Here is a 25,792-nt window from a genome sequence, read left to right on the forward strand (position 1 = left end):
TCGAGGTAGACCAGCTATTCATATTACAAGAGAGCAGATCGACTTTCTTTTGGCCCAAGGACACACGGTCAAGACGATGGCAAACATCTTTGGATGCTCAACATCTTTTCTTTATAAGAAGTCCAAGGCACTCGGTGTACCAATCAGGGGAAGGTTAGCTGCAGTGACTGATGAAGACCTTGAAACTAACATCAGACAACTTCAATCCCTGTACCCAAATTCTGGGACTGAGGTATGGAATCTAAATATATGGTTTCTGAACAATATGTTCAACAGTGGTATTGCAGGATACTAATTATATTATTTAATGTCAAGTGTCACAAATAATAAGACAATCATTTATCTTATGACCACATGTGAAATCTGAAACCTATTTTTAAAAGATTACTTTCAAAATGTTAAATTGTGAGGTGGTTCAAAATTGTAAGACCACATCCTTCCTTGAACCAGATGATGCGAGGCTTGTTGCATGCACAAGGACTACTGGTTCCACGGCGTAAGGTCAGAGACATGATGGCTCGAATCAACCCAATGGCTACTGCAAGGAGGTGGAGCAGTGCAGTGTCTCGACGTGTCTATCACGTGCCGTATCCCAACAGTTTATGGCATATTGATGGCAACATGCGTCTCATAAGGTATCTGAAAATATCATAGAAGTATTTCAGAGTCGATGTCTTAGAACTAAATTCAATATACACATTTGCATACATTATTCCTTATACATTTTTTGTATTTCCATTTAGGTGGGGCTTTGTGGTCCATGGTGGCATCGATGGATGTTCTCGCCTAATTACTTACTTGAACTGCAGCACAGACAATTGCGCCTCAACAGTGCTATTTCATTTTCTCAAGGCAACAGGCCTCTATGGCTTACCTTCTAGAGTGAGGTCAGATCATGGTGGCGAGAACATGCAAGTTGCACTGGTGATGAACCTCCTTCAGGGCATTGAACGTCGGAGTCATATAACTGGGGAATCCATCCATAATCAGAGAATTGAGCGTCTTTGGAGGGATGTTTTTTTACATGTTCTGGAACCATTTTATAGTACGTTTTATAATCTTGAAGATTCAGCCCTCTTGGATCCTAGCAACGATGTGCACAAACTTTCCCTTCATACAGTTTTTCTTCCTGAGATTCAAAGCCGACTAGAACAATTTAGAAACGCATGGAATCACCATTCCTTGCGTACAGAAAACAATAAAACACCAACACAAATCTGGACTGAACGGATGTTGGCAAACATGGGTGCCAACAGCACAGCAACAAACAACGTGTTTGGTGAAAATTCCAACACACCAGAGACTCTTGAAGAACTTCTGCAAACAGCATGGCCTTGGGCCGCTAAGAACCACTGATGCTGAAGAGCTTCCTAGTGTAGTTGTAGAACCACCCCAAACCAGGCTCAGTCAGCGGCAACTTCAAGCTGTTAATCTTGCAGTCAATCATATTTCAGATCTGAAGGAGAAATACCAGGCTTGTTGTGCAGAAATTGCAAATGCTTTATTGATTTAAGTACATGTCACCATGTTTGAGTGAAAATCATCTAGAACATACTGTATGATGCATTGTTATTAAGATGCAATAACTACAAATAAAACTCATATACTCAAAAACCCTGAGACATTTTTTTTTGCAGTGTGGCTCAAACATCCACCTTTAAATTGTGAAACCATAAAGTGATTAATAAGAGATCTATTTGCAAAAATAAGAAAAATAATAAGTGCAATTATTGAATTTACATTTCAATGTTTTCCAAGTTTGGCCATTACATTAACTGTACAATAATACTGTAACTTGCTTTAAAACAATTAACTTTTGAAAACATTTCAACTTTTTTTTTCTTTTCTTAAAATAACTGCTTATTAGCTGATTATGCAACACCAAAGGTAGGTGCCTGCAGCACCCCGTCGGTCATGTACTTTGTGAAAGACTCATAGTCCGAGTGTACAGGAAGCCGGAGTACTATAAGGCAAGTATTTGCTTCTGGGAAGACTTTGTTAGCCTCATGGAGGAATTCAATTTGTGGACGATGGGGAAAGCCCAGTGGAGGTACCTTGGATGCTCCAGAAGCAAACTCCAGAAGCATTTCAAGAGTCATGGGACTGCATTCTCCTTCTGAAAGACAAAATGTTGAAATTATGACCTTTGTTATAAGGTTTCCAGTGTGTACTCTTAACGACATGGAAGAAAATGTGTTAAAATCCTTTGTTCGTTCCTCCTCCAACTTGTTATATTGGTGATGACAATGCATCTATTGTTCGTAAATATAAAAAACATTTTGAAGACAAATCATGACCAAGTATGATCATAGTAAATAGTAAGTAAAAGTATGCATTTATGCAACAAATTACCCAATAGATATTCACTGGTACAAGACTATTTCTATGGCAGCTTAACAAAAAAATTTCAGGAAAGATTTTTCTAGTAATTTTACCATTTTTGGTCCTGTCACTAGCCATTTAAAAAGTCTGCATCTATACTATGATTACCTCATTTTCACGACTATAAGACGCATATAAACGTCTTTTTTTCCCCTCAAAATGTGTGGCGCGCTCTATAGTGCGGTGCGCCTTATGTGTGTTAAATACAGTAAAGGCAAACATGACTGAGACTGCGCCTTTTAGTACGGTGCGCCTTATGGTCGTGAAAACACGGTACTTCTTTTTGGACAGTGGTGACGAATCAGTCAAAATGTATTTGATACCGATTTTGTTTACAATATCACAATAAATGTACCTTCAATATCCACCAACCAGTCTCTCCAGTAGCATATGGTTAGATTTTCTATCCTCCTTTTATTGCTGCCTTGCACAGAAAAACACACTTGGAAAAGTGTGTACAGGTCCCGTGCCAAGAGTGGTTTCTCCTCACAGACAAACAATTCATGAAAGACTGCAGGGTTTTTCTGAATCTCGTCCAGCACATTCAGACTCTTCAAACCTTCCATAAACCTTTAAGAAATGAGAATAAGGTCTTACTTTTATAATAGAAGAATTCTAACAGAAAAAAGAAAAATTAGGATCTTGCTTACTGTTGCAACGCAGCGCACACTCGACCATTTACAAAGAAGTCTGCAGCAGATTGCACGAGGGAGTCCCTCTCTTCCAGAGTAGTTACACGCCTTAATGCTCCAATAATGCTCAAGGTACACTATATTGCCAAAAGTATTTGCTCACCTGCCTTGACTCACATATGAGCTTAAGTGACATCCCGTTCCTAATCCATAGGGTTCAATATGACGTCGGTCCACCCTTTGCAGCTAGAACAGCTTCAACTCTTCTGGGAAGGCTGTCCACAAGGTTTAGGAGTGTGTTTATGGGAATTTTTGACCATTCTTCCAGAAGCGCATTTGTGAGGTCGCACACTGATGTTGGACGAGAAGGCCTGGCTCTCAGTCTCCGCTCTAATTCATCCCAAAGGTGTTCTATCGGGTTGAGGTCAGGACTCTGTGCAGGCCAGTCAAGTTCATCCACACCAGACTCTGTCATCCATGTCTTTATGGACCTTGCTTTGTGCACTGGTGCACAGTCATGTTGGAAGAGGAAGGGGCCAGCTCCAAACTGTTCCCACAAAGTTGGGAGCATGGAATTGTCCAAAATGTCTTGGTATGCTGAAGCATTCAGAGTTCCTTTCACTGGAACTAAGGGGCCAAGCCCAGCTCCTGAAAAACAACCCCACACCATAATCCCCCCTCCACCAAACTTTACACTTGGCACAATGCAGTCAGACAAGTACCGTTCTCCTGGCAACCGCCAAACCCAGACCCGTCCATCAGATTGCCAGATGGAGAAGCGCGATTCGTCACTCCAGAGAACGCGTCTCCACTGCTCTAGAGTCCAGTGGCGGCGTGCTTTACACCACCGCATCCGACGCTTTGCATTGCACTTGGTGATGTATGGCTTGGATGCAGCTGCTCGACCATGGAAACCCATTCCATGAAGCTCTCTGCGCACTGTTCTTGAGCTAATCTGAAGGCCACATGAAGTTTGGAGGTCTGTAGTGATTGACTCTGCAGAAAGTTGGCGACCTCTTCGCACTATGCGTGTCAGCATCCGCTGACCCCGCTCCGTCAGTTTACGTGGCCTACCACTTCGTGGCTGAGTTGCTGTCGTTCCCAAACACTTCCATTTTCTTATAATACAGCTGACAGTTGACTGTGGAATATTTAGGAGCGAGGAAATTTCACGACTGGATTTGTTGCACAGGTGGCATCCTATCACAGTTCCACGCTGGAATTCACTGAGCTCCTGAGAGCGACCCATTCTTTCACAAATGTTTGTAAAAACAGTCTGCATGCCTAGGTGCTTGAATTTATACACCTGTGGCCATGGAAGTGATTGGAACACCTGATTCCAATAATTTGGATGGGTGAGCAAATACTTTTGGCAATATAGTGTATCTGCAGCCTGCATAATGGCTTCGTTTGCTTCCACAACTGTGTTTGCATCCTTAATCTAAAAAGAAATCAAAAAGGTTGTGAAACTGAATTTAAGCCATTTATCAATGTCCAAAACTCTTAAAATTGATACTAACTTCGATCAACTGCTGTCTGAAAGAATGGTTAACAACTTCCTCAACCAGGGTAGGTTTAGACAATGTGCCACAAATGTGGTCATACAGCCTTTGAGAGAAGAAGTGTGGTCCAATGCCTCCATGCACCAAACAGACTGATATCATTTTTCCAATACAGCTGTACATCTTTAACTCCAGCGCTGAAGGAGGGGGAAAAAAAAAAAAAAAAAAGTTACTTGACAATTTTCTATCCTTAACAATTGGGTGGGAAAAAAAAAAAATACTGACCACTTGTGTTCAAAGCTAGATGGCGGTCATTCTCATGCCCCTCAAAGACATTTGATTGATGAATGGCCCTCATTAAAAGTCGTAGATATTCTCGTGTGGGACCACCTTCATCAACTGCCCCTTCAGCGGTGTCCTCTTCATCCACAAAAACAACATCCAGTTTTGCTGCTGGATCAAAACGGCGTCTTCTGAAGGCATGCAGGCTACATTCTAAAATCCTGTCCCTGCACACATTTATTTGGTTGCTTGTAGGACAGGAAGTCATATCAACCTTGCTGTATAGTTTTGCTAATATAGTCTGAAGATCTGTTCTGTAAAAAGAAGATATATCTTATTATGTATTGTTAGAGTAAACAATGGTTTGCAACTGTCAAAATTGATTACACAAGACACTGCTAGAATATGCAGTTTTGACTCACTCATCCAAAGGCAACTCTGGTGGATGTTGAGAATCAGGTGGCTCTTCATCTTCCAGTAAAATTATAGTTTGCTCAGTTAATGGAGAAGTTGGTGCCTGGTCCTCAATGGTAATCACCTGTGGAGTCAGGGTAGAGTGGGGGGAGAGGGGCAGCCTTGAGGTTGCAACCAAAGAAACTTCTGAAGACAGCAAATCTGGTTGTACTTGAGTGGAGGGGTGGAACACAGGCGACTGGGAGGAGAATGAAGTTGATGTTTCTAAGGAGTTAGGCATGGTCGACAGCCATTGAGGAGATGTTGGGGCCAGTGGTGACTGGGCTGACAAAGATGTCTGTGCTTGCTGAGACAGCGACTGTTCCTGCACTACATTCGCCTGAACTGGATACCTTTCCTAAGCAAAATAAAACAAAAAACTAATCACGTCAATGTCAATTTGTTGTTTACAAACATCTTTATCTAGAGGCAATATTTGTCGCTTGTAGTTAATGAAGAGAAAACTTTAAAATCAAAACCCAATCTTGATTACACTGGAAAAAAAACAATCCTATTAAATGGCAATAGCAATATTAAGATTTTTAAAAATTGTGATTAGATAATTTTCTAAAATCATTCAGCCCTAATCTAATTTTTAAAGGTAGGTTGTTCAAAAAATTAGGAGTAGTGACAGCGAATGCTGCTCCTATTCACTGTCAGTCTGGTCCAAGGAATCTGTAAGAGCAATTTATTATTTGACTGAAGTGTTCTAGTACTGGAATGTTCATAAAGAAGGTCTTTAAGATAAACAGAAGCAAGGCTATGTAAAGTTTTAAAAACCAATAAAAGACTTAAAATCAATCCGATAACCATCTAGTAACCAATGCAGAGAAACTGATCGTTGAGTTATACACTCTTGTTTCTGAGATCCAGTCAAAAGTCTAGTTGCAGAATTTTTAAACATTTTGGGAGAAAAAAGAAAAAATACCAAGATGACATTTTATGGGATTTGTACGGTGGCTGAGAAGTGCAAAACACATTTACAATTCAAAAACACATTAACAAATAAAAAACAAAATAACATTTGAAGAAACAAAATTATATTTTATGAAACAAATGTATTTTTGAAAAGTTAAAATTTTTAAAAACAAATTCGCATTTTAGGAAACAAATTCACATTTTAGGAAACAAATTCACATTTTAGGAAACAAATTCACATTTTAAATAAGTTAGATTTTAGTGAGAGAAAGTTTCATTTTAGAGAAAAAAAAATACATTATAGGGAAACAAATTTACATCTAAAAAAAATTGACCATTCGGAAACACTTGTACAAGTGCAAAGACAAAACTGCAAGCAGCAAAACAGTTAAATAGCCAAAAACAAATGAACAAAAGACGGCTACACGGAAAGGGAATGTCCCAGTGGGCGGATGTGACGTCACCATTACCCTGACTTGTAGTACAAACAGCTCAATCTGTAGTCCTCCTGCTTCACGTGAAAAGTCAGCTGCGATTTTAGATGGAAAGAATTGCACTGAAGCTGTTTTTCTTAAGTTTACACTAACCAAACAATGTTTTGCCCTTATTGTGGTCTCTGGAACTTTTACGGGAAACGGACCAGGTGGCAGGACCAAGCAGCAGGGCCGAGCTCAATTCGTGGCAGTGGCTGCGTTGCAGCAGTTCCGGTGGTCCTGCCATCTGGTCCGTGTCCCGTAAAAGTTCCCGAGAGCGTCCGCACGAAGAACAAAATGGTGTAAATTGGCTGAAATTTGCTCCACAATAATAAAATCGCCGCTGACTTTTCATGTGAAGCAGGAGGCCTACAGATTGAGCTGTTTTATGGAAGTAAATATGTGCCATCAGAATTTGAATAAAAAATACCTCTGAAATTTGAATGTTGTATATTAGTGCTTACTTTTTCAGTATTAAAATAAATTCAGAATATATTTTTAACTTTAAAAAAATTCAATGTCATTATTTGTACATTAAAAAAAAATTCAGTGTAATTTTTTTTACATGGTTGCAATTTTCAGTTATTAAAAAAATTCACATTCCTATTTCAAAGTGATAAAATTGTCAATATACATATTTTTCACAGTCTAAATTTTCAGTGTTAAAAAATTCAGCATATAAAAAATTCAACTTTTCAAAATTCAAATGCAATATTTTCGTTGTCCTCCAATTCAACTTGCTCAAATTCAGTGTCTCAAATTCAGCATCTAAAAATTCACTGTAAAAATGGCCAAGGTTACTTCAGGTCACAGACATTAGCAATGGATGTCCGATTCCAACATCCACCTAATCACGTGACACAACTGTCATATTGAAGAAGTACCAGTATCACCCAGGCTGGCGACCATGGAGGCGAACTCAAACCCAACGGTGAGTTTACTGCTTTCATATTTCTGTAGTATGTTTTATTTTGCGCATGAAGTTTGATACATTATCAATATCAAGCACAAATAAATCTACAATTTGGTAGGTAACTGGTATTTTGAATGATGTTGTAATGACAATAAATTTCTTAATTAATTCATAAATGAAGTCACCTAACAATACAGTAGCTGATCAGAGTGGGGTCGGAACTGTTCACAGCCCCTCTTTGAAGCACACAAGGCAGCCATATTAGCTTACTACATTAGCGGTAGCATCTCCTGAAAAATTACAACTTTACTAAGACTGCCTGGAAAAGTACACCAATAAAAAGAAATGGGGGGGGGTGTGTGCTCGGAGGTAGCGAGAAGTAATATGCCGGCACTACACGGTGTAAGATTAACAACGGCCCAAACCAGTGTTTTAAATCGGGCTTTAAGATAATGTATCAAACTTCATGCGCAAAATAAAACATACTACAGAAATATGAAAGCAGTAAACTCACCGTTGGGTTTGAGTTCGCCTCCATGGTCGCCAGCCTGGGTGATACTGGTACTTCTTCAATATAACGGTTGTATCACGTGATTAGGTGGATGTTGGAATCGGACATCCATTGCTAATGTCTGTGACCTGAAGTAACCTTGGCCATTTTTACAGCGAATTTTTAGATGCTGAATTTGAGACACTGAATTTGAGCAAGTTGAATTGGAGGACAACAAAAATATTGCATTTGAATTTTGAAAAGTTGAATTTTTTATATGCTGAATTTTTTAACACTGAAAATTTAGACTGTGAAAAATATGTATATTGATAATTTTATCACTTTGAAATAGGAATGTGAATTTTTTTAATAACTGAAAATTGCAACCATGTAAAAAAAATTACACTGAATTTTTTTTAAATGTACAAATAATGACATTGAATTTTTTTTAGGTTAAAAATATATTCCGAATTTATTTTAATACTGAAAAAGTAAGCACTAATATACAACATTCAAATTTCAGAGGTATTTTTTATTCAAATTCTGATGGCACATATTTACTTCCATACTGTTTGAACTACAAGTCAGGGTAATGGTGACGTCACATCCGCCCACTGGGACATTCCCTTTCCGTGTAGCCGTCTTTTGTTCATTTGTTTTTGGCTATTTAACTGTTTTGCTGCTTGCAGTTTTGTCTTTGCACTTGTACAAGTGTTTCCGAACGGTCAATTTTTTTTAGATGTATATTTGTTTCACTATGTATTTTTTTTTTCTCTAAAATGAAACTCTCTCCTCTAAAATCTAACTTATTTAAAATTGTGAATTTGTTTCCTAAGATGTAAATTTGTTTGCTAAAATGTAAATTTGTTTTTAAAAATGTTAACTTTTTTTTCAAAAATACATTTGTTTCATAAAATCTAATTTTGTTTCTTCAAATGTTATTTTGTTTTTTATTTGTTAATGTGTTTTTGAATTGTAAATGTGTTTTGCACTTCTCAGCCACCGTAGATTTGGACTTAATTACTTTACCTGAATATCTACAGTTGAAATCCAAAGCACGTACAAAGTTACAGATGTTGTTATGCCATGATCCATCAGTGAGCCTGATGAGGTACTCTCAATTGGTGTGGATGACGTTGCTTGTTGAACACTGAATATTTCACTGGCCATTTCATCTTGTCCAACAAAGTCAAACAAGAACTTTAAAAAAAGGGTAATGTAATTTTAGTTACTTTAAAAAAAATAAAAAATAAAATCACATACAATCTCTGAATTAACACATTACCTGAATTGGATCAGACACATTGAATGTTCTCTTTGTGATAAATCCATTTGGATATTTGAACTTCAAAAGCAGTCCAGTTGAGGGTTCTTCATGTACCGCCAGTCTTTGCCGGCGTTCTTCAATTGCCTAAAACATGAGCACTAAAGCTTTTTGGGAATTCATAAGCAACTATCATCCTAACAATGTAACAGTTCTAACCTTTATGCGTCTTTCCTCCAAGGCCTTGTAACACTGTCTTCTCCTTTCCTGGTAGAAAAAAAAATTGTGAGTAACAACAACAGCAACAACAAATGATGATATCAAAAATGGTAATTCACTTTTTCTTGGTCTGCTAACAAAGACTCTTCATAGTCTTGCTGGGACCGCAGAGATCGGCAATCTAGAAGTGTCTATTGTGTAGGGCTGCAACTAACGATTATTTTGAAAATCGATGAATCGGACGATTATTTTTTCGATTAATCGATGAATCGGACACAAAATATTTTTTTTATATTAACCTCTTTATTCCAAAATAAACATTTTAGACAGAACAAACAAGCACACAAGTACAGGTTTCTCATTAACTGTACTGGTGCTATATGAAAAATAAATGTTTGTGTTAAAACTATGCAAACTTACATGAGAAATGTAGCTGTATATCCACAAAATATAGGGTACTTTGTTTCATAAAGCGCAAAAAAATACATTTTTGTTTTTAAAAGCCCCTAAGGGGTTCAAACAATAGGTCCCCCCATTTCAACAAATGAGGTTTTTTTAGACTAGAAGAGTTCTGCCTTTTAAGACAGGAAAGTATAGCAGTTAAAGTTGCTACTTAAGAAAATACTTAACCATAGAGATAAAAATAGCCCTGTGATTCAAATTATAAATTGTATTTGGAAAAAAAATGAGAGAACTAGGGGTGTTAAAAAAACACATCCTCCAAAGACAGATATTTACATGGGAATGTGGCAGATAATTAATTGACATATTACTGATCTTGCTGGATTTTATTCTGCTTTACTTCCATAAATTGCAGGATCTTCTTTACTTTCTTTGCCAGAAGATTTAAAATTTAAAAGCCTTGCCCTCATAATTTGCAAATTTATTTATTTATAAAGAAAATATAAACGCTGCTTAAGCTAATTCAAATGAAATTAAAAGTAAAATAAGAAGCCAACCTTATCACTGTCTGTAACCTACTAACAAGCTAAGGAAAGCATCAGATGAGCTACCTGAGAAACTAACTTACGTTTCCCCACTTTAAAATGAAACAAACATGGTTACTCATCCTGCTGATCAGCTATCTTCACTGCCATTGAAGGCTCCAACGTGTTTTCTTTTCAGGTACTGCGTCATAACAGTGGTGCTTCCGTGCCATGTTCATTTGTTTTTTACAAAAGTTGCATGTTACGACTTTTTTCACTTTACAAAGCGCAGGCTATTTTAATTATTGTGATCAATTTGCGCCGTCAATCCCGGGGCATGCGCGCTTCATTTGCAGTCTGGACGCTGAGGGTAAACTCCTCACTAAAATCCTGCGGCTCGGACTGCACGCTGAGAGGGATTCCTGTGGGAGAGGGAGAAAGGCGTTGGGATGGGGGAGGCGCCCCACGGCAGCAGCTGCCGCTGGAGGACAAGAGTAGGAACGATACATGCTTTCACGTAAGAGTCACCAAAAGCCGCCAGTGACACCGTAAAAAGTCGCCAGATTTGTCGCTAGTCGCTTTTTTAAAAAATAGTCGCTGGAGGGGTCTGAAAAGTCGCTGAGTTGGCAACACTGCAACTGCGGCGCTGACTCGCTCCGCTATATTTTTTTTTCTTCCCCGGGATGACGGCGGCGGCGGATGACGCATTAATCGCGCGACAAAACTAATCGATGATTAAATTCGTTGCCAACGCTTTTAAACGTCGATTTTTATCGATTTTATCGATTCGTTGTTGCAGCCCTACTATTGTGAATACAGCACAGAGATTGTTAAAGTCAACATCAGAAATGAGATAAAAATGTAAAATGCATATATTGTTCTTGAAATGAATGACCTGCTCTTCCCCCAAATTTCCGGTGGTCCTCTCAACCTCTGGAGAGATATTCTGTACTTCTGGTGCAGTTGAGGGTTCTGGAAACAAGGTCCTGGACATTGCTGCTGTTGAGTAGGTTTCCTAGACATGGCAAAGACATTTCAAATTATGATGGAATACAAAATGGTGGATACATCAAATTATTTTTGTGTACAAAAAAAATATACCTGTGACACATCTGCTCGTGGTAGAATGTAGAGTCTGCTTTTGCCAACCTTTTCCTTCAGCTCCCTCACAGAATTCACCTGTACTTTTTTTTACCTTTCGTCCTTTTCCAGCTCTTGCCAGTTCAAAGCCAACCAGATTTAGGCTAATGTGTGGGTAGCTTTGACACACAAAGTTGTTCAGTTCAGACAAGCTCCAATTCAGGTTAATTTTAGAGCTCCTGGTTTCTGTCCCCTCATGCACAGGGTTGCCTGAATAATCAAGGGTGACAAAACAATGTTAAACACAATACCAAAGACCACACCAATTAAGTTTAAATTAGTGCTGTCAGTTTTAAAACGTTAATACGTAAACTTTTTTTTCCCCACCCATCTCTCCAGACTGTTTATTACACTCTGTGCTTTCCGTAGTTTCAAGAACACTAGAGACTAGAGCAAAACTTACCCATGCTCACTGTTGCCAACACTGTATTTCATGCAACTTTGGGCTTCTTTTTTCTAAAGTTGTTTTTAAAATTCACATTAATTTGCACATTGTGTTGACATCAGGGCATCATGATTAATGATGTAGCCATTATAGGCAAGAGTTTAACATTTTATGATACCAATTATCCATTTTTCCATTTTCCATTATCCCAGTTATGAAAATTGCCAGAAAAGTGCTTGAAAAATAAAAAATGCAAATATGTTTTGTATAAGCATGTTTTTTATTAGTATTATTTTTTGAAAAATTGCACATTAAAATGTCCAGACAGGCTACTACACTTTCAGAAATAAAAGGATTAAATATGTAATTAATCTCAAGTTAACAATTGAAATTATGTGATTGATTTTGATATAAAATTTTAATCGTTTGATAGCCCTAGTTTAAATTCATCAGCCCACCAGATAACTCTGGTGAAAGACTAAAATTATGAATTACAACCCAAATAGAGATGTTAAAAGCAAAAGTAACTCCGTCTGTCACATTATGAGGGTGTAAGAAATAATGTAATTTTTTGAAAACATATGCCCACCTAATCCATGGTTCTTCAGTCTTTGTACATCCGAGGGAGAAGGGAGAACGTCAATATTAGGGCCAGAAAGCAAGAAAATGTTTGTCTTCCATACAGGGCTTGGCAGCCTCCCAACCGAACCTGCAGTGAACACAACAGAATCACACCATTGATCCAACATAGAGGATAAATGATATCCTATAATCAAGTGTGCCAACTGGGGTTGCCACTTTCCATAACTTTCACTAAGGAACGCCCACCATGGTTTCTCAGGTAGATATTGAAAATTGTGCAATTGCCAAAGTAAACCACCTTATTTGTTATGTGTTTTTTGGTAATGACGTGATCAACAAAATTACTCATACATAAAAAAAAAAAAAATGTCAATGAAGAACTTACCGAGAGAAACTGGTGTATATAAGGTGCTTTTAAGTAACACAAAAAGTAGGGTTGCCAACCGTCCCTTGAAAAAAGGAATCATTCCGTATTTAAAAATCAAAGTACCTTTCCTGTATTTAGTGTAAAAGAAACACTTTATCCCGTATTACTGTGGGAGTAAAAATTGTAAAAAGCTAATGGAAAATGAACAAGGGCACATTGGATACAAAAATTATGCTAAACTTGTTCCCCTCCCTGTTCTGCATTGTGACCAATGAGCTGACAGCATACATGTAATGATCCAGAATCCCCTCATCCCATTGGTCGAGCCAAGTTTTGCTCACGGAGAAGATAGCGGGAGCAGTATGGGGGACGAAGGAGTCCTGTAAATGCCAATGCTGCTTCTGGGGGCGGTGCACCTTCGCACAGCGATACCCCTCAGCATCCCATCTTCCACTGGTTTTATGGAGAGGATTTTTATCCTTAATGAAGAACAAATGGATTGATGTGCAGAACAAATGTTCCAAGAATTAATTAAAGCTGAGCTCATTGTCAATTATGAACTTTCCTGCTCAGAGTTTTACTCTGCAGCACTGAAAGACAACTCACTGCTGCAAGTGCTCAGAGGAAATACAAGTGGATAAAGTATGCCATCACCACATTATGTGCCATTGAGCTAATTATTATTATTATTTTTTTTTTTTTCAGTTTTACAACTGAAGTCTACGGTCATTGAATTTAAGGCACAAATATGTTTAAAAGTCTGAAGAAGTTTACTGTTGCACCAAAAATATATTATATTTATATATAATATATTAATTTTTACAGTTTGAAGTTAAGCAGGACATGCATGTTTAAGATACTTATTTTATTCAGCAAATTTTGTTATTTTGTATTAAAGTGTATTGCTGGATAATAATTTGTTTTTCCATGTGTTCATGTCACTCACAAATAAGCATTTAATTCAATGCAGATTTTAGTCAAATAGTAAAAACAAATATTTTCACGCACAAAGGGGGGCTAAAACAAAATCCCCACACCAGGAGGGGTGAAGGCAATCAGGTCAGCTGGCATACCATAAGGTGTCCCTTTTTTTTTTTTTTTTCCCCCCCCAGGGAGTTGGCAACCCTAGTAACAAGACATCACCATTTTGAATAAGGTGCTTATAGAAGTTTTACAAATCAAATTAAAAAAATATGTAGATAATCAAAATTGTGAAATTAAAATGTGAAAGCCAATAATTACATTTTTCATAATGAACAAAGACTGCGATGGAGTTGCAACATGTCAAAGGTGTACCCTGCGTATCGCCTGTTGCTGGTGCAAAATGAGGAACAAATGAAATACTCCCACATCGCTTCAATACTGGAGTATTCCATATTTTATAGACAATTCCATATTTTATTTTAATAGGGCGGATGCCAACTCCAGGCTGCTTCAAGTTTCCTAATTAATATTTTCATTATTCCACTAGCACTAAGCTAACTTTGCCAGGAAAGTTACAGTTATATGAACCGACATCTGAACATCTACTTACCTTGACTTCTCTGCACTTGACGTCGAAAAAGTCTCCTTGTTGCAGAGAATAAATTCTCCGTATTTCTTAATTCATGTCGAGCACGAGTTGCAGCACTGAATATAGTGTTAAAAACACGAGCATTTGAGGCGGACTGACCTGACATTGCGGACCACTGAATAGCCGAATCAATTAGCTAGCATGACTAACACCTGTCCGCCAAAATGCTACGCAAATCTCAGACGTTTTTGATGTATGGCAAGATATCACTGATGTCATTGTGACTAGTCAGAATGTCAATTTAAGATATCTTTAATGGAAAAGCTGAATAATTCAAGATATCTTTAATTCATTTAGAGATATCTTAAAAGGAATTTCGAATAGTCGAAATTACAATTCAAGATATCTTTAAATTAGTTTTGTCTAGTCATTATTTGCTTTTAAGATATCTATAATTGAGTTTTCACTAGTCAAAACTGCATATCTCCTATCCTAAAATACATTTAAGATATCTTGAAATATGGTGGCATTTGAGATATCTTTAATTAGAATTATGACTAGTCAAAACTAAAATCGAGATATCTTCAATTTCCTTTATGACTAGTCGTAATTTAATTGTAGATATCTGAAATGTGTATTTCAGATAGTCAGTAATTAATTCTAGATATCTTAAATTGACGTCTCCATACAAGTTAATGGTAAATCTGACGTCATTTCGACTAGTCAGAATGTAATTAGAGATATCCCGAATAGGAATTTTGACTAGTCAAAATATATTTACAGATATCTTAAATCACTAAAACGTCTAGTCATAAAACAATTTGAGATATCTTGAATGTAAAGGTGGAGCAGCCGAATTTATGTTAAAACGGCTTGCCATAATCGTCATGCTATAAGTCTGGTAAAATAGGGTGACCAAACGTCCGTATTTCCCGGGACATATCCGTATTTCACGTCCTGTCCCGGGCGTCCCGGGTTTTTTTTAGAAAGTGAGGAAATGTCCTGATTTCACTGCGCACGACGCTCCGTGTGACGTAATCCCTGAGCCGCGTCAGTGCGGGCAGCCCTGTTCTTAATCAGAGGCTCTGTTCGAAAACCTGGGCTGCATCCTCCATGGACGCGGTCTACCTAGACTGGATCCTTCGAAGTCCTTGAAAATAAGGAGGCCGGAAGAGTTCTGTCTGTAAATTCGAACAGGTCCACCCTTCGGCGGGTTTTACCGACATATGCTCTGTTGCTTAGCAACCGTGAAAGTTGACACACAAAGCAGGAAAAGAATGAATACCGAGGTTTTCAAAACTGTTTGTTTATTTATTTATTTAAAAAAAAAGTTAAAGCCAACAAAGACTACACTCACAAGAATCCAGAGTGGAATAAAGATTCCAACCACCGGGAGCAGGAACAAATAAAATCAAATGTAATGATAGAAACCTTAGTCAGTTAAATAACCTGCTGCTGTCATTCTGCACATCTCTGATGTTGCTGCTATTTTCAAATATCCAATACTGTAAAAATGTCCATAGCTGCATATTGGTTATTAATCCTCCAGTTTTATATTGTTAAAACACTTTACAGTATTTTATTGTTTATATTTTAACTCTTCCCTATTATGTTATTCTTATACATTTTTCTAAGGTCCACATTTGTGTGACCATTTTCAATAATCTTTCTGCTGCTGTAAATTTGCCCATTGTGGGACAATAAAGGGATTTTCTATACTATAAAAGGGTTAGAAATACATAAGTAAATCTAAACAATGTATGTATAAAAATATATCTGCAAAATCTCTAATATTCAACAACAAAAAATACTTAGTTAAGCATATTGTGCAAAACAACAATAAAAAAATTAAACTCCTATCAGATTTATAGTTCCCACTCTGCAGATCTATTAAAATGTGTCCTTAAATTACAGCCAAACTCATTTACACAGTAACAGATAAAAACCTTTAGATAAATCAAATACAACCGCCTCATATCTGACTCAATAACCATTAAAACAACTATTTTCATTCATTTCAGACGGAACTATTCACAGAGTTGTATTATATTAAACTGAACTTCCAATTTTCACCACTGTTCTGCGCCAAGTAACATTTCCTCTGATCACGGAGCAAATCCCGATGATGAGACATTTGTTTATACGACAGAAAAAACTGTGCATTACTGTGAAGTGGAAATGATATTCATTATGTTTAAAAAAAAAAAAAACAAGCTGGAAATGTTGGCATGCATTTGTGTTAAGTTTTCTCTAAGCTGATATCTGGAAGTAAAATCCAAGTAAACAACTGCAATCAGAAGTATTCAGAGTCTGTATGTGTGTAATTTTATCTCAGCACTTGGTAGTCATAAACCACCTCAGACCTAAGAAGTGTAACGCTGTTCTAAATTAGTTATATTATTATGTTTCTAAATGGCTGGAAACCTTGTATAGACAGAGAACTAAATACCTCTGGAGATTGTAATAAAGCAAAGAGATCAATCTTATTAATGTCCGTCTAACTTTACTTTTCTAAAATGTGATAAAGCCAACTTTATACACCAGTTTCATATCTTCTTTCCTGGGTTGAAATTATTTATCTCTGCATTTTTAGGAACCTTTGTCGATAAACCAGATTCCTTTTACATCTTATTTGTTGTTACAACAAAGATCAATATCACATGACATAAACTAAAACCATCTTTGATTTGTGCAGATTTTACATGGTATCGTGTAAAAATTGCTTCTGTAAAATTGGTCAGTACTTGTCTTTGTGAAGTTCTATAATTATTAAAACCTAACATCGAATTTGCAAAACTACACCAGAGATGTCATTGGCAAACATTTCCTGTTTTTTTTAATGTTAACTGTATTTTGAACTGTTTATATTTACCACCAATCAAGTTTTTCTGATTCAGAAAAAAAAGGAAAGTTAAAAAGAGCATCTTAGCTTCTTCTACTGATTTTAAAGGTAAAGTAGCAGCTAGTTAAAATCATTTTATTGAGTTATAATCAGCAAATGTGACCACCTGTCTAAAGCCTGGACTTCTTTGTTGTTTGATGGGTGTATATAGTTTATATAGAAGCACATGGTTGTATATTAACAGAATATTTGCAAAATAAAGGAAAAAAAATCAACATTGACTTCAGAGATGGAACTGGTTCTGCCATGAAATCTATGAAGAGTTTTAAAGCATGAATGACTTTGAATCCATCACTTAAAGCTACAGTGTGTAACTTTTAGCGACATCTAGCGGTCAGACTGCAGACTGCAGCAACATGAACATCTCCCCCCCACCGCTTCTCCCCCCCAACAGTACGGCGAGCGTTACGGGACAAAATGTCTTCCACGACGTCTGCATCACCTACCTTCTCAAGTGATGAGGTTTGTTTACATAGATAATTTTACAGATAGTATTCCATTAGTCTGTGTAGGGTATAGATTTCATGTAGACTTAAGATAATAAATATACCCGTTATTTTTTCTACATCGTTGTGACATTTTGGCGATCTCGCAATCACTAGTTTGTTGGCTCTGCGCTGCCGTAGCGCAAAGATGTCTGCCTCCATGGCTGCGAGACCCGCTCCTATGTAATTATAAATAACGAATTCTAAGGCAACGCAAATATTAAGGTTAAGAGGCTGAGCTCGTAGATGATGATAAAATAACATAGTTATGTATAATATATTACATTTCTGACTGTATATCCATGTCATTATTACACACTGTAGCTTTAATGGAAAACTGCCAGTTTTCAAACAATTGAATATTTGAGCTGATAATAAATATTTAATATTTATTATCAACTCAAATATGTTAATTTAAACTTTATTTCTGTAGCACATTTAAAAACATCTGCATCAAACTGCTGTACAACAAACATCTTAAAGTGCAACAAATGAGTAAAAAGATAATTACAAGTTAAACATCTTGAATCCAAAATCTCCATTACATACTCTAGAGGTATCAATCCTTCAGTTAAATTATATATTTTATCAAAAAAAAAATAAAAAAAAATATTACTGAACAGTCAAGTTTCTCTGGAAGAGTTTTCAGGAGCATGATTAACCATTGAAATAGTTGCACCTAAACGAACCACAAAATATCTTGAAAATGTCCTTTAAAGAGATGAGACTAAATTAGGTACTGCATGTTTGACCATGATGCACATCACCATTTTAAGAAACCCAACACATTGGTACAAACAGTCTTTTCAAGTGTCACAGCACAGTGTTGATGGGCAGATGGCTTTTCGTCATAGACACATGACTGGGGAACCTTTTGAACATTGAGCAAACCTCATAATCCCCAGCAAAACAAGGTTTCCAGTGTGACATGTGTGGCTACTAGCTTTCAGTTGACACTTGACAGAACCTGGGTCATCAGCACTGCAACCATCTCAGATACAGCCACAGCTTTCCAACTGAATGATTGGAAAATAAAAGAGGTTTTGCAGTGGCTCAGTCAAAGTCCTGACCTCATGCTGCTTGAGATGATGAGACCTTTAGAGAGCTGCATGGAAACGTAGTTCTGCAAAGCTCAATAAACTAAACAACTCATGGAAACAACTGTAGTCCATAAATCCTTCAAATTTTATATTTTGCTACAATAGAGGTTAGATTAAAATAATTTCAGATATTTTTTCAAACAATCCTGTTATAGCACCTTATTATCAACTATTATTAACTGAGAGTCTACTATCTTGTGAAGATTTCTTAAACTCTTATGCCATGACCATATAGAATTGTGACCCGAGGTCAAATTAGTACTTTTTAAGCATTTTTATTTTATTTTCAGTTTTAAGCAACTTCTCATTCTTTATGTCTGTTCAGTTTCTGTGTAAGTCAGCTACAGTAGAATGACATTCCAATGCTGAAGGCTGAGATGACCTATGATAACCAGAGAGGGTCTACCATCACCTCACATGGTAATACTGTGGTGTGGAGGAAAGAGGCAGGAAACTGCAGCTTGAGATATTTGAAGAGGCCCCTCCTGGCAGGGTGTAGCCTTTTTGGATAAATTGGAAAACATTTAGTAGTTCTTTTTGCTGTTTCTCCAGCTATAGTCAAGAGGAAAGCAGGCCTAAGAAAGAAGGTAAAGACTTCCTCTGTAATTTGAGTTTATATCAACATCAATGGAATAAAATCTGGTTAATGCTTAAAGATGTTTCTTTCTTTTTTACACTATTCGAGAAAATTTGCTAATTGGATTGGGGCCGGGTAATGAAATACATGTTCGAACAGCACTGGTGTAACAAAAATTTTTTTCTTAGATAGGGGCTAAGAGTAAGAAAGAGAACAGGATAGATGAACATTTTTAAATATAGCCTTTAAAACCTGAATAGTTTGTGATGTGGAAAAAACTGTTGTGTCAGACAGGTTTTTAAATGTTTTATAGAAGTAAAAACATTTTTCCACAGCTTTAGAACCCAAACATTTAGTAGCATTTAAAGAATATAAATAAAAGCAGTAAATACTCCTCTTTCATAGACTGAAATTCAATTAAAAATTATTTATTAATCCGATAGGGACGTTAACTGTTGGTGTAACTATTACTGTTTTTTCAAGGAGTTTTTGTAGATGTTCTTATAGGCAGGAAGAATCTGTCTCATGATTTTCTAAAGACATCTGACCCACATGCATTAAACCACTCAGAGAACCAGGGTAAATGTTTTAACAGGTTCATTGATAAGGTTAGCGGGGCTTGGATTCAGGAAACAGTGTGCTGGTGAACCGGAACTGGAAGAGGGAAGGGAAGTATCAGTGGTTAGTTCAGGATCCGTGGGAACTTTGAGCGATGGCTGGAGACGGGACTTACGTTAGTGGAGAAGACTTTCTTCCCAGAATCTCTACCTCTGGATAAACCCATCCAAGTGTGGGTTTATCCAGAGGTAGAGACTCGTTGGTGGGCGGACAGGTTTAGACTTTGTTGGATCCTGAGGAGCTATTGAGCAGACTGTCACTTGGAAATCCAGGAGGACTTGAATGGAACATGTGGAGGTTAATCCCCTGCTCAGTGTGAGACTCAAACAATTCTTCCAGGGGAAGAAGGCCAAACATCCAGCTTACAGGAAGGCTTCCTGCCGAAAAGGCAAAGACAAAAACAAGGTTAGGCTCAACTTTCCTGTTATCCAAACAGATGATGACAAGATATCACACTCTCCACAACATACTTATAGCAGATAACACTCAGAGACTTAAGCTTCCCCACAAATAAAGTCTGAATGCCCTTATGTCTGCAGCCGGGTCTGTTTTCCAGGTGAAAACAGACTTTTACAACAAAAATCATTCAAAATTGCCCTTCCCAGTCAAACGTCAGTGGAATGTCAGGCAACTTCCCTGCAATGGTCAGCAGAATCCCCTCCAACTTTCAGCCTCTGGAGGGAACCCCTCCTTCTTCTGGGTGTGCATATTCTATTCTCCACCATTTCACTGAATTACAGGGTCTGACCAGGAGATGATGCTTAATGTCCACAAATTATGAGAGAAAGAATATTTTAGTACGAAGACTGATGCTTGAAAAGGAATTATAGGGGACCAGCCAAGGAACAGCCAAGGTTCCATCAAGGAAAGTAGGGAAATTTTGAATGGCTACTACTGTATGCTCCTCCATCATCTCCACTCATCGTAAATCTGTTGGACCTTTTCCTGTGTCTACTAAAATCAACAATCACCTCTCTTGTTTTATTCACATTCAACATGAGATGATTGTTTCCGCATCATGCCGCAAAGTGGTCCATTAACTCTCTATCGTCAACTTCCTGTCTCACTGATACAACCTGCAACTGCAAAGTATTTCTGCAGATAATACAAAGTGCAATCTTTTGGAACAGCTGTGGGTGAATGTGGATCTAGGGGTTAAGGTTTTAAAGTGGTGGTACATTGCAGTGCAGTATACTAATTTAGTCAATTTAATGTGTGAATAGATGAAATATTGATGAGGTATTGATCAAAGTTTGTCATAGTTGTTTGAGAAAATGTGGAAAAGTTCAAGGTGTGAATATTTATGCAAGGCCCTGTACATCTTCCTGTCTTATTTGGCTTTGGTAATTTATCTGTCAAGCCTGAAGTGTGTCTGCTTGATTTATTTATTCATTGCTCACAGAAGCAACATAGGATGCACCCAAAGGTCAGACATTACAAAGGGAAAGAGACATCAGTAGCGTGCATTTTGATAACATGCACCTAGGGTGTGCACAGTGTACAAATAGTCAAAGCATCTGGCCTCTATCACCTACAGAAAAAACAGTTAAGTGTCACAGAGTGAAGGGAAAGGGAATAAAACTCAGGAAAGGCTAAAGCAGATGATCATTAAACACAAGAAAGGTTTACAGTCCTATTATCAATTTTTTGTTTGAATTGTGATTTCAAAAAATATGAGACATGTACACCTGTACGAAGTTTGCTTTTTCTGCACTATCTATGAAATTATATAAGTTATAGATAAAAAAGGGTGCTGGGCAGAAATTATTTGCTATGACTTAAGTATTGATAAATCTGTTTTTTCCAAAATTAAAGTTTTTATCAAAAGTCTTAATCAGAACAAAAACAAACAAAGACAGAACAACAAACACAAAAACAAAGCATAACCACTGTTTAAGGATCTATTCCAAAACCATGGTTATATGTTTATATACATTAATTCTAGCAAAGAATGTTCCAATAACTTTAAGCTTTGAAGTTTTTATTGGAAGCTTTGTGTGAAAACTACATTAGTCTTCCATGACCAAAACACAAATTAAATGAATGTTTTAGTGAATTAATGAATAAAAACTATCTTTCAGATAAACCACTAAAACTATACAAATATTATAATGACTGACATTTGTAATTTTTATATTTTTTACTTTATTGCCTAGCCCTAAAAAGGGTGGAGAAGAAGTTAAATGTATTTATTCATACCTTCACCTTCTTATAGTCCATATCACATAAAATATTCTTTATTTCCTATTCTATTTAACCTATGTGTTCATACTGCCCCAAAAGGCCATTAAGTGATTAAAAAATACATTCATTTACATATAAAAAATACATATCTACAGGTGGCCAAACCCACCTTCTTTTATACAACTGTTACTTATAGACCACATGAAAACCAATGCAAAAATATGTATACAGTGGTCTCTAGTTTATAGCGGGGGTTCGGTTCTAAAATAGCCCTGCAAACCTACATAATTGTAACATCATGTAATTCTGAATGCTCATATGGTAAACTATGCTACAGTTGCTCTTATGGCACTGTCTCCTTAGCAACATTGTTTTCCACAGGCTTGGGTGTAAGTATCTTTTTATGAGTGAGGAACATGGTTTATTGGGAGTTGCTGCAGCTCCTTTTTGGGTGACAATGTTCATATACGCTAACATGCAACTTCCGATGATATTATTGTATTACAGAACTATAATGAGCAGTATATCAAGGGGTCCCACTCTCATACAACTCACTAAATTTCATTAGCCTTTCTGACCATGCTTGACAGCGATCGAGTTTTAGTTTAACCTCCTCCTCTTCTCCAATACTTTTGTCATCTTCCTCCTCTTCCTCATCTTAAATGCTCAAACGGATTATACTTTACTCACTGATCTGAATCTGTGATCTGAATCACTGATGGGAATTTTTGGTGGCAAATATTCTATTTGCATGCCAACAAATGACAAATTAGCAGCATGGCCTTTTATTCCCGCTTCTGCATAACAACACGCAGTATAGTGACCCTTGTTGAGTATTAATGGTGCACTGGTCAGATGATATCAAGTATGCTGTTCACACACAGGTCACATTCGAAAACATAAGATACATATCGGATTCAGGACCACATAGCCAAGTGGCCTGGGGTACATTTGAAAAAAAATGAGATCTGTGTTGTTTAGACTGTCATGAAAAAAATCTGATACAGGTCGCATATTGGGGGGAAAAATGGATTTCTGTCACTTCTTTCGTTGTGAGGTTTGAAACTGTTCGGGATGCTTCTCAGATAGTGTACAAAAAAAAGGAAACATATTTAAGCATTAACTGAATTTATTCCAGTCATGTTTAACAAAATCATTGATACAGTATAAGAACAATTTGGAAAGGAAGATCTCACCACCTTTCTATCAGGCCTGCTTTTTTCTTGGCCATTAGCTGTGGTAAAGCAGAATGGCTGATAGTTCCTACATGCTTTTCAGTTTTTAGCCAGCCTTATGAATTATCCTGATGGCTCTTTTCTGCAGCATCCATAGTGGTTTCAGTGATTTCCTTTAAGTGTTACTCCGGACTTCAACACAAAATCTCAGATTAGGTAAAATCAGTGAACAGTCGAGAATGTGTTATGCTTTATCTTTGGGTTCAAGAGTTGATAAAAAAAAAAATCCCTGTCCCATTTGTCACATATGCAGGAAAAAAAGGATTGTGTTTGCAGCAGGAAGCCCTTGCAAAGACACACTGCAATGCCTAGCAATGAATACACATACCATGCCAACTTCTTACCATTGCAAAGTCACCATGAGTAACGATTGAACCTAATCATTTCATAACTGCAGCCAAAAAGTGTATTTGTTGTTAGATATGGTTAACTTAAATGTTCATGCTTTAAACTTGTTGTCATGTGTTATTTTTGTATGAAGATTTATGTTGCATACGATTCTAAGAAGTGTCCAATTGGTTGTTTAATGTAATGCATCTGACATAGCTTTTTAATCACAGCCAGCAAACATTATTCTTGCCCTGTCTTTGCCCTGGATTTGTCTTTCGTTACCTTGAAATAATTTCACTGACCTAATGTATATCTTATTATAAACAAGTTAATTGCCTGAGGTCTTCACTTCACTATCTTCAAACACAACTATGTCTTGTTGTGTTTCAAAGAATATACAATCTGCTAATTGACAGGAACATTACATCATTTTAACATAACATTTCTACTGCAAGGTTGGCATAGTTTTTCAATTGTTCCAGTGCTAATTTTGCTTAATTAAACAACATTCAGTTTCTTCCGTGTATAAGGAAGTCAAATTAAAGATTTTTGCAAAAGATTTTGCAAATTTTTTTTGTCATCTTTAGATATATGCATTATCATCTTTTGCAGTTTATCCCGAATTAGGCTATGTTTAAGGTTCTACATTTGCATTATGTTGTTATTCACTTTGCTCTCTTCATTCTAGCCCTCCCTCTTCTCTCCCATCTCCCTCTACATCACTCCTACCCTCTCCTCTGTCGCTGACCTTGAGAGGGACCACTGCTGCCTTGCAACTCAATACAAGCAAAGCTTTAAGGAATGCTCCTGCAAGATGTGACCCTGTAGATCATATGAATTTATGGTCCATAGGTCTTATACATGAGCCCATCCTGAGCCCTGATTCATCTCGTCACTTTGGTCACTCAAGATTCGTGCTTTAAAGGCTTAACTCACTGCCTTTTGTGACATGATACAGGAAAAGGAATTTTATCTGAGATGATAGGGGGAGGGAGATGGAAGGAAGTGGTGTCCAGGAATAGATTGTGAGAACCAATTCATGATGCAATGCAAGAATTTTGAGGGAAACTGACAGGAGTCGAATTAGGTGCATGTCCTTGGATGTGTCCCGACTTTGAGCCAAAGGCCCCTGGTGGCATTCTGGGTGCCATATACTTCTCAAAATAAACACTACATTTCACTTATGGTTTTAAGTTATGTCATGATGCTGGAAATAATTTAGCCAACTGCATCCCAATAGGACCGTCCTATCATTTCAACAAAAATAGCTCGTCTGTATTTCTGCCAATCAAATGGAATTTCTTTTATGGTTTGTGTTGGCTTTGTCCTGGACCTCCACTACTCCTAATGGTGGAGAGCTTTAATAAATCATGTAGTTGCCAGCACAACTGAATAAATCTTTTCTTTTTCTTTTTTTATAGACACATTAATCATTTCTGCTACAGTTCTTCTAGCCCTGGAGAATGTTGCTCAAGGGTTTAAACACAGACAATAAGAAGCTTATACTTAAAATCAGGATGGACAGAGAGGATGAATTTTGGCATTATAGAATGAACCAAGAAAAATTAAAAAGTTATATTCACTAACAGTTTTTTTTTTTATTCCCCCTTTCAACATGTGATCAAACCAAATCCTTTTTGTATCTATCAAAAGATTACACTTTCTGGATTACTTTTATGCCGCTTGTCTAATAAGAAAGTTTTGTGAAATTTTTTTTGTGTGTGTGTTTCAAAAGTTCCTGTTTTTTCTGTCATTTGGGCAAAAATAAGTCATACTATCTGGATCAAGATGAATTTAGAAATAATTTGAAAGCTCAATATAAATATGTTCAATCATTCTACAACAGCTTTTGGTGTTTGTTTCATGTGTTGTCATGAATTTGGTGTTAAATTGAAAAAATTAAATGTTGCCTTCTTTCTT

General features: G+C 37.0%; 3 protein-coding genes and 1 long non-coding RNA gene across 4 annotated transcripts; 1 reads left to right on the top strand and 3 right to left on the bottom strand.

Moving 5' to 3' along the window:
* Positions 1-1,356, top strand: LOC119779314. Its single transcript, XM_038278914.1, has 3 exons — positions 1-232; positions 451-635; positions 744-1,356. Exons 1-3 carry the CDS (start codon positions 77-79, stop codon positions 1,354-1,356), a joined length of 954 nt encoding a protein of 317 aa, XP_038134842.1. The 5' UTR covers positions 1-76.
* Positions 1,357-1,487: 131 nt separating this feature from the next.
* On the bottom strand, positions 1,488-3,143 carry LOC119779320 (G2/M phase-specific E3 ubiquitin-protein ligase). Its single transcript, XM_038278923.1, has 3 exons — positions 3,033-3,143; positions 2,738-2,952; positions 1,488-2,116 (listed from the first exon to the last, which is right to left on the bottom strand). Exons 2-3 carry the CDS (start codon positions 2,946-2,948, stop codon positions 1,872-1,874), a joined length of 456 nt encoding a protein of 151 aa, XP_038134851.1. The 5' UTR covers positions 2,949-2,952; positions 3,033-3,143; the 3' UTR covers positions 1,488-1,871.
* On the bottom strand, positions 3,142-9,677 carry LOC119779315 (G2/M phase-specific E3 ubiquitin-protein ligase-like). Its single transcript, XM_038278915.1, has 10 exons — positions 9,648-9,677; positions 9,529-9,576; positions 9,331-9,456; positions 9,075-9,245; positions 5,424-5,609; positions 5,221-5,336; positions 4,802-5,112; positions 4,535-4,713; positions 4,382-4,455; positions 3,142-3,151 (listed from the first exon to the last, which is right to left on the bottom strand). Exons 4-10 carry the CDS (start codon positions 9,213-9,215, stop codon positions 3,142-3,144), a joined length of 1,017 nt encoding a protein of 338 aa, XP_038134843.1. The 5' UTR covers positions 9,216-9,245; positions 9,331-9,456; positions 9,529-9,576; positions 9,648-9,677.
* Positions 9,678-9,705: 28 nt separating this feature from the next.
* Positions 9,706-12,691, bottom strand: LOC119779304. The gene is made up of 4 exons (XR_005280207.1): positions 12,569-12,691; positions 11,556-11,804; positions 11,350-11,469; positions 9,706-9,719 (listed from the first exon to the last, which is right to left on the bottom strand). It is a non-coding gene; the product is annotated as an uncharacterized LOC119779304 (long non-coding RNA).
* Positions 12,692-25,792: the final 13,101 nt, after the last annotated feature.

The sequence above is a fragment of the Cyprinodon tularosa genome, unplaced genomic scaffold, assembly GCF_016077235.1.
Source record: "Cyprinodon tularosa strain WSP-4 unplaced genomic scaffold, ASM1607723v1 ctg145, whole genome shotgun sequence".
NCBI lineage: Eukaryota > Metazoa > Chordata > Actinopteri > Cyprinodontiformes > Cyprinodontidae > Cyprinodon > Cyprinodon tularosa.

Coding starts and splice junctions, on each gene's coding strand:
- LOC119779314 (XM_038278914.1), top strand. CDS start 77: ATGGCAAACATCTTTGGATGCTCAACATCTTTTCTTTATAAGAAGTCC. Junction 233..450: donor ACCCAAATTCTGGGACTGAG/GTATGGAATCTA, acceptor TCCTTGAACCAG/ATGATGCGAGGCTTGTTGCA. Junction 636..743: donor GGCAACATGCGTCTCATAAG/GTATCTGAAAAT, acceptor ATTTCCATTTAG/GTGGGGCTTTGTGGTCCATG.
- LOC119779320 (XM_038278923.1), bottom strand. CDS start 2,948: ATGGAAGGTTTGAAGAGTCTGAATGTGCTGGACGAGATTCAGAAAAAC. Junction 2,117..2,737: donor CTGGTTGGTGGATATTGAAG/GTACATTTATTG, acceptor TTTGTCTTTCAG/AAGGAGAATGCAGTCCCATG.
- LOC119779315 (XM_038278915.1), bottom strand. CDS start 9,215: ATGGCCAGTGAAATATTCAGTGTTCAACAAGCAACGTCATCCACACCA. Junction 5,610..9,074: donor TTTCAACTGTAGATATTCAG/GTAAAGTAATTA, acceptor TATTTTGCTTAG/GAAAGGTATCCAGTTCAGGC. Junction 4,714..4,801: donor TCTAGCTTTGAACACAAGTG/GTCAGTATTTTT, acceptor CCCCTCCTTCAG/CGCTGGAGTTAAAGATGTAC.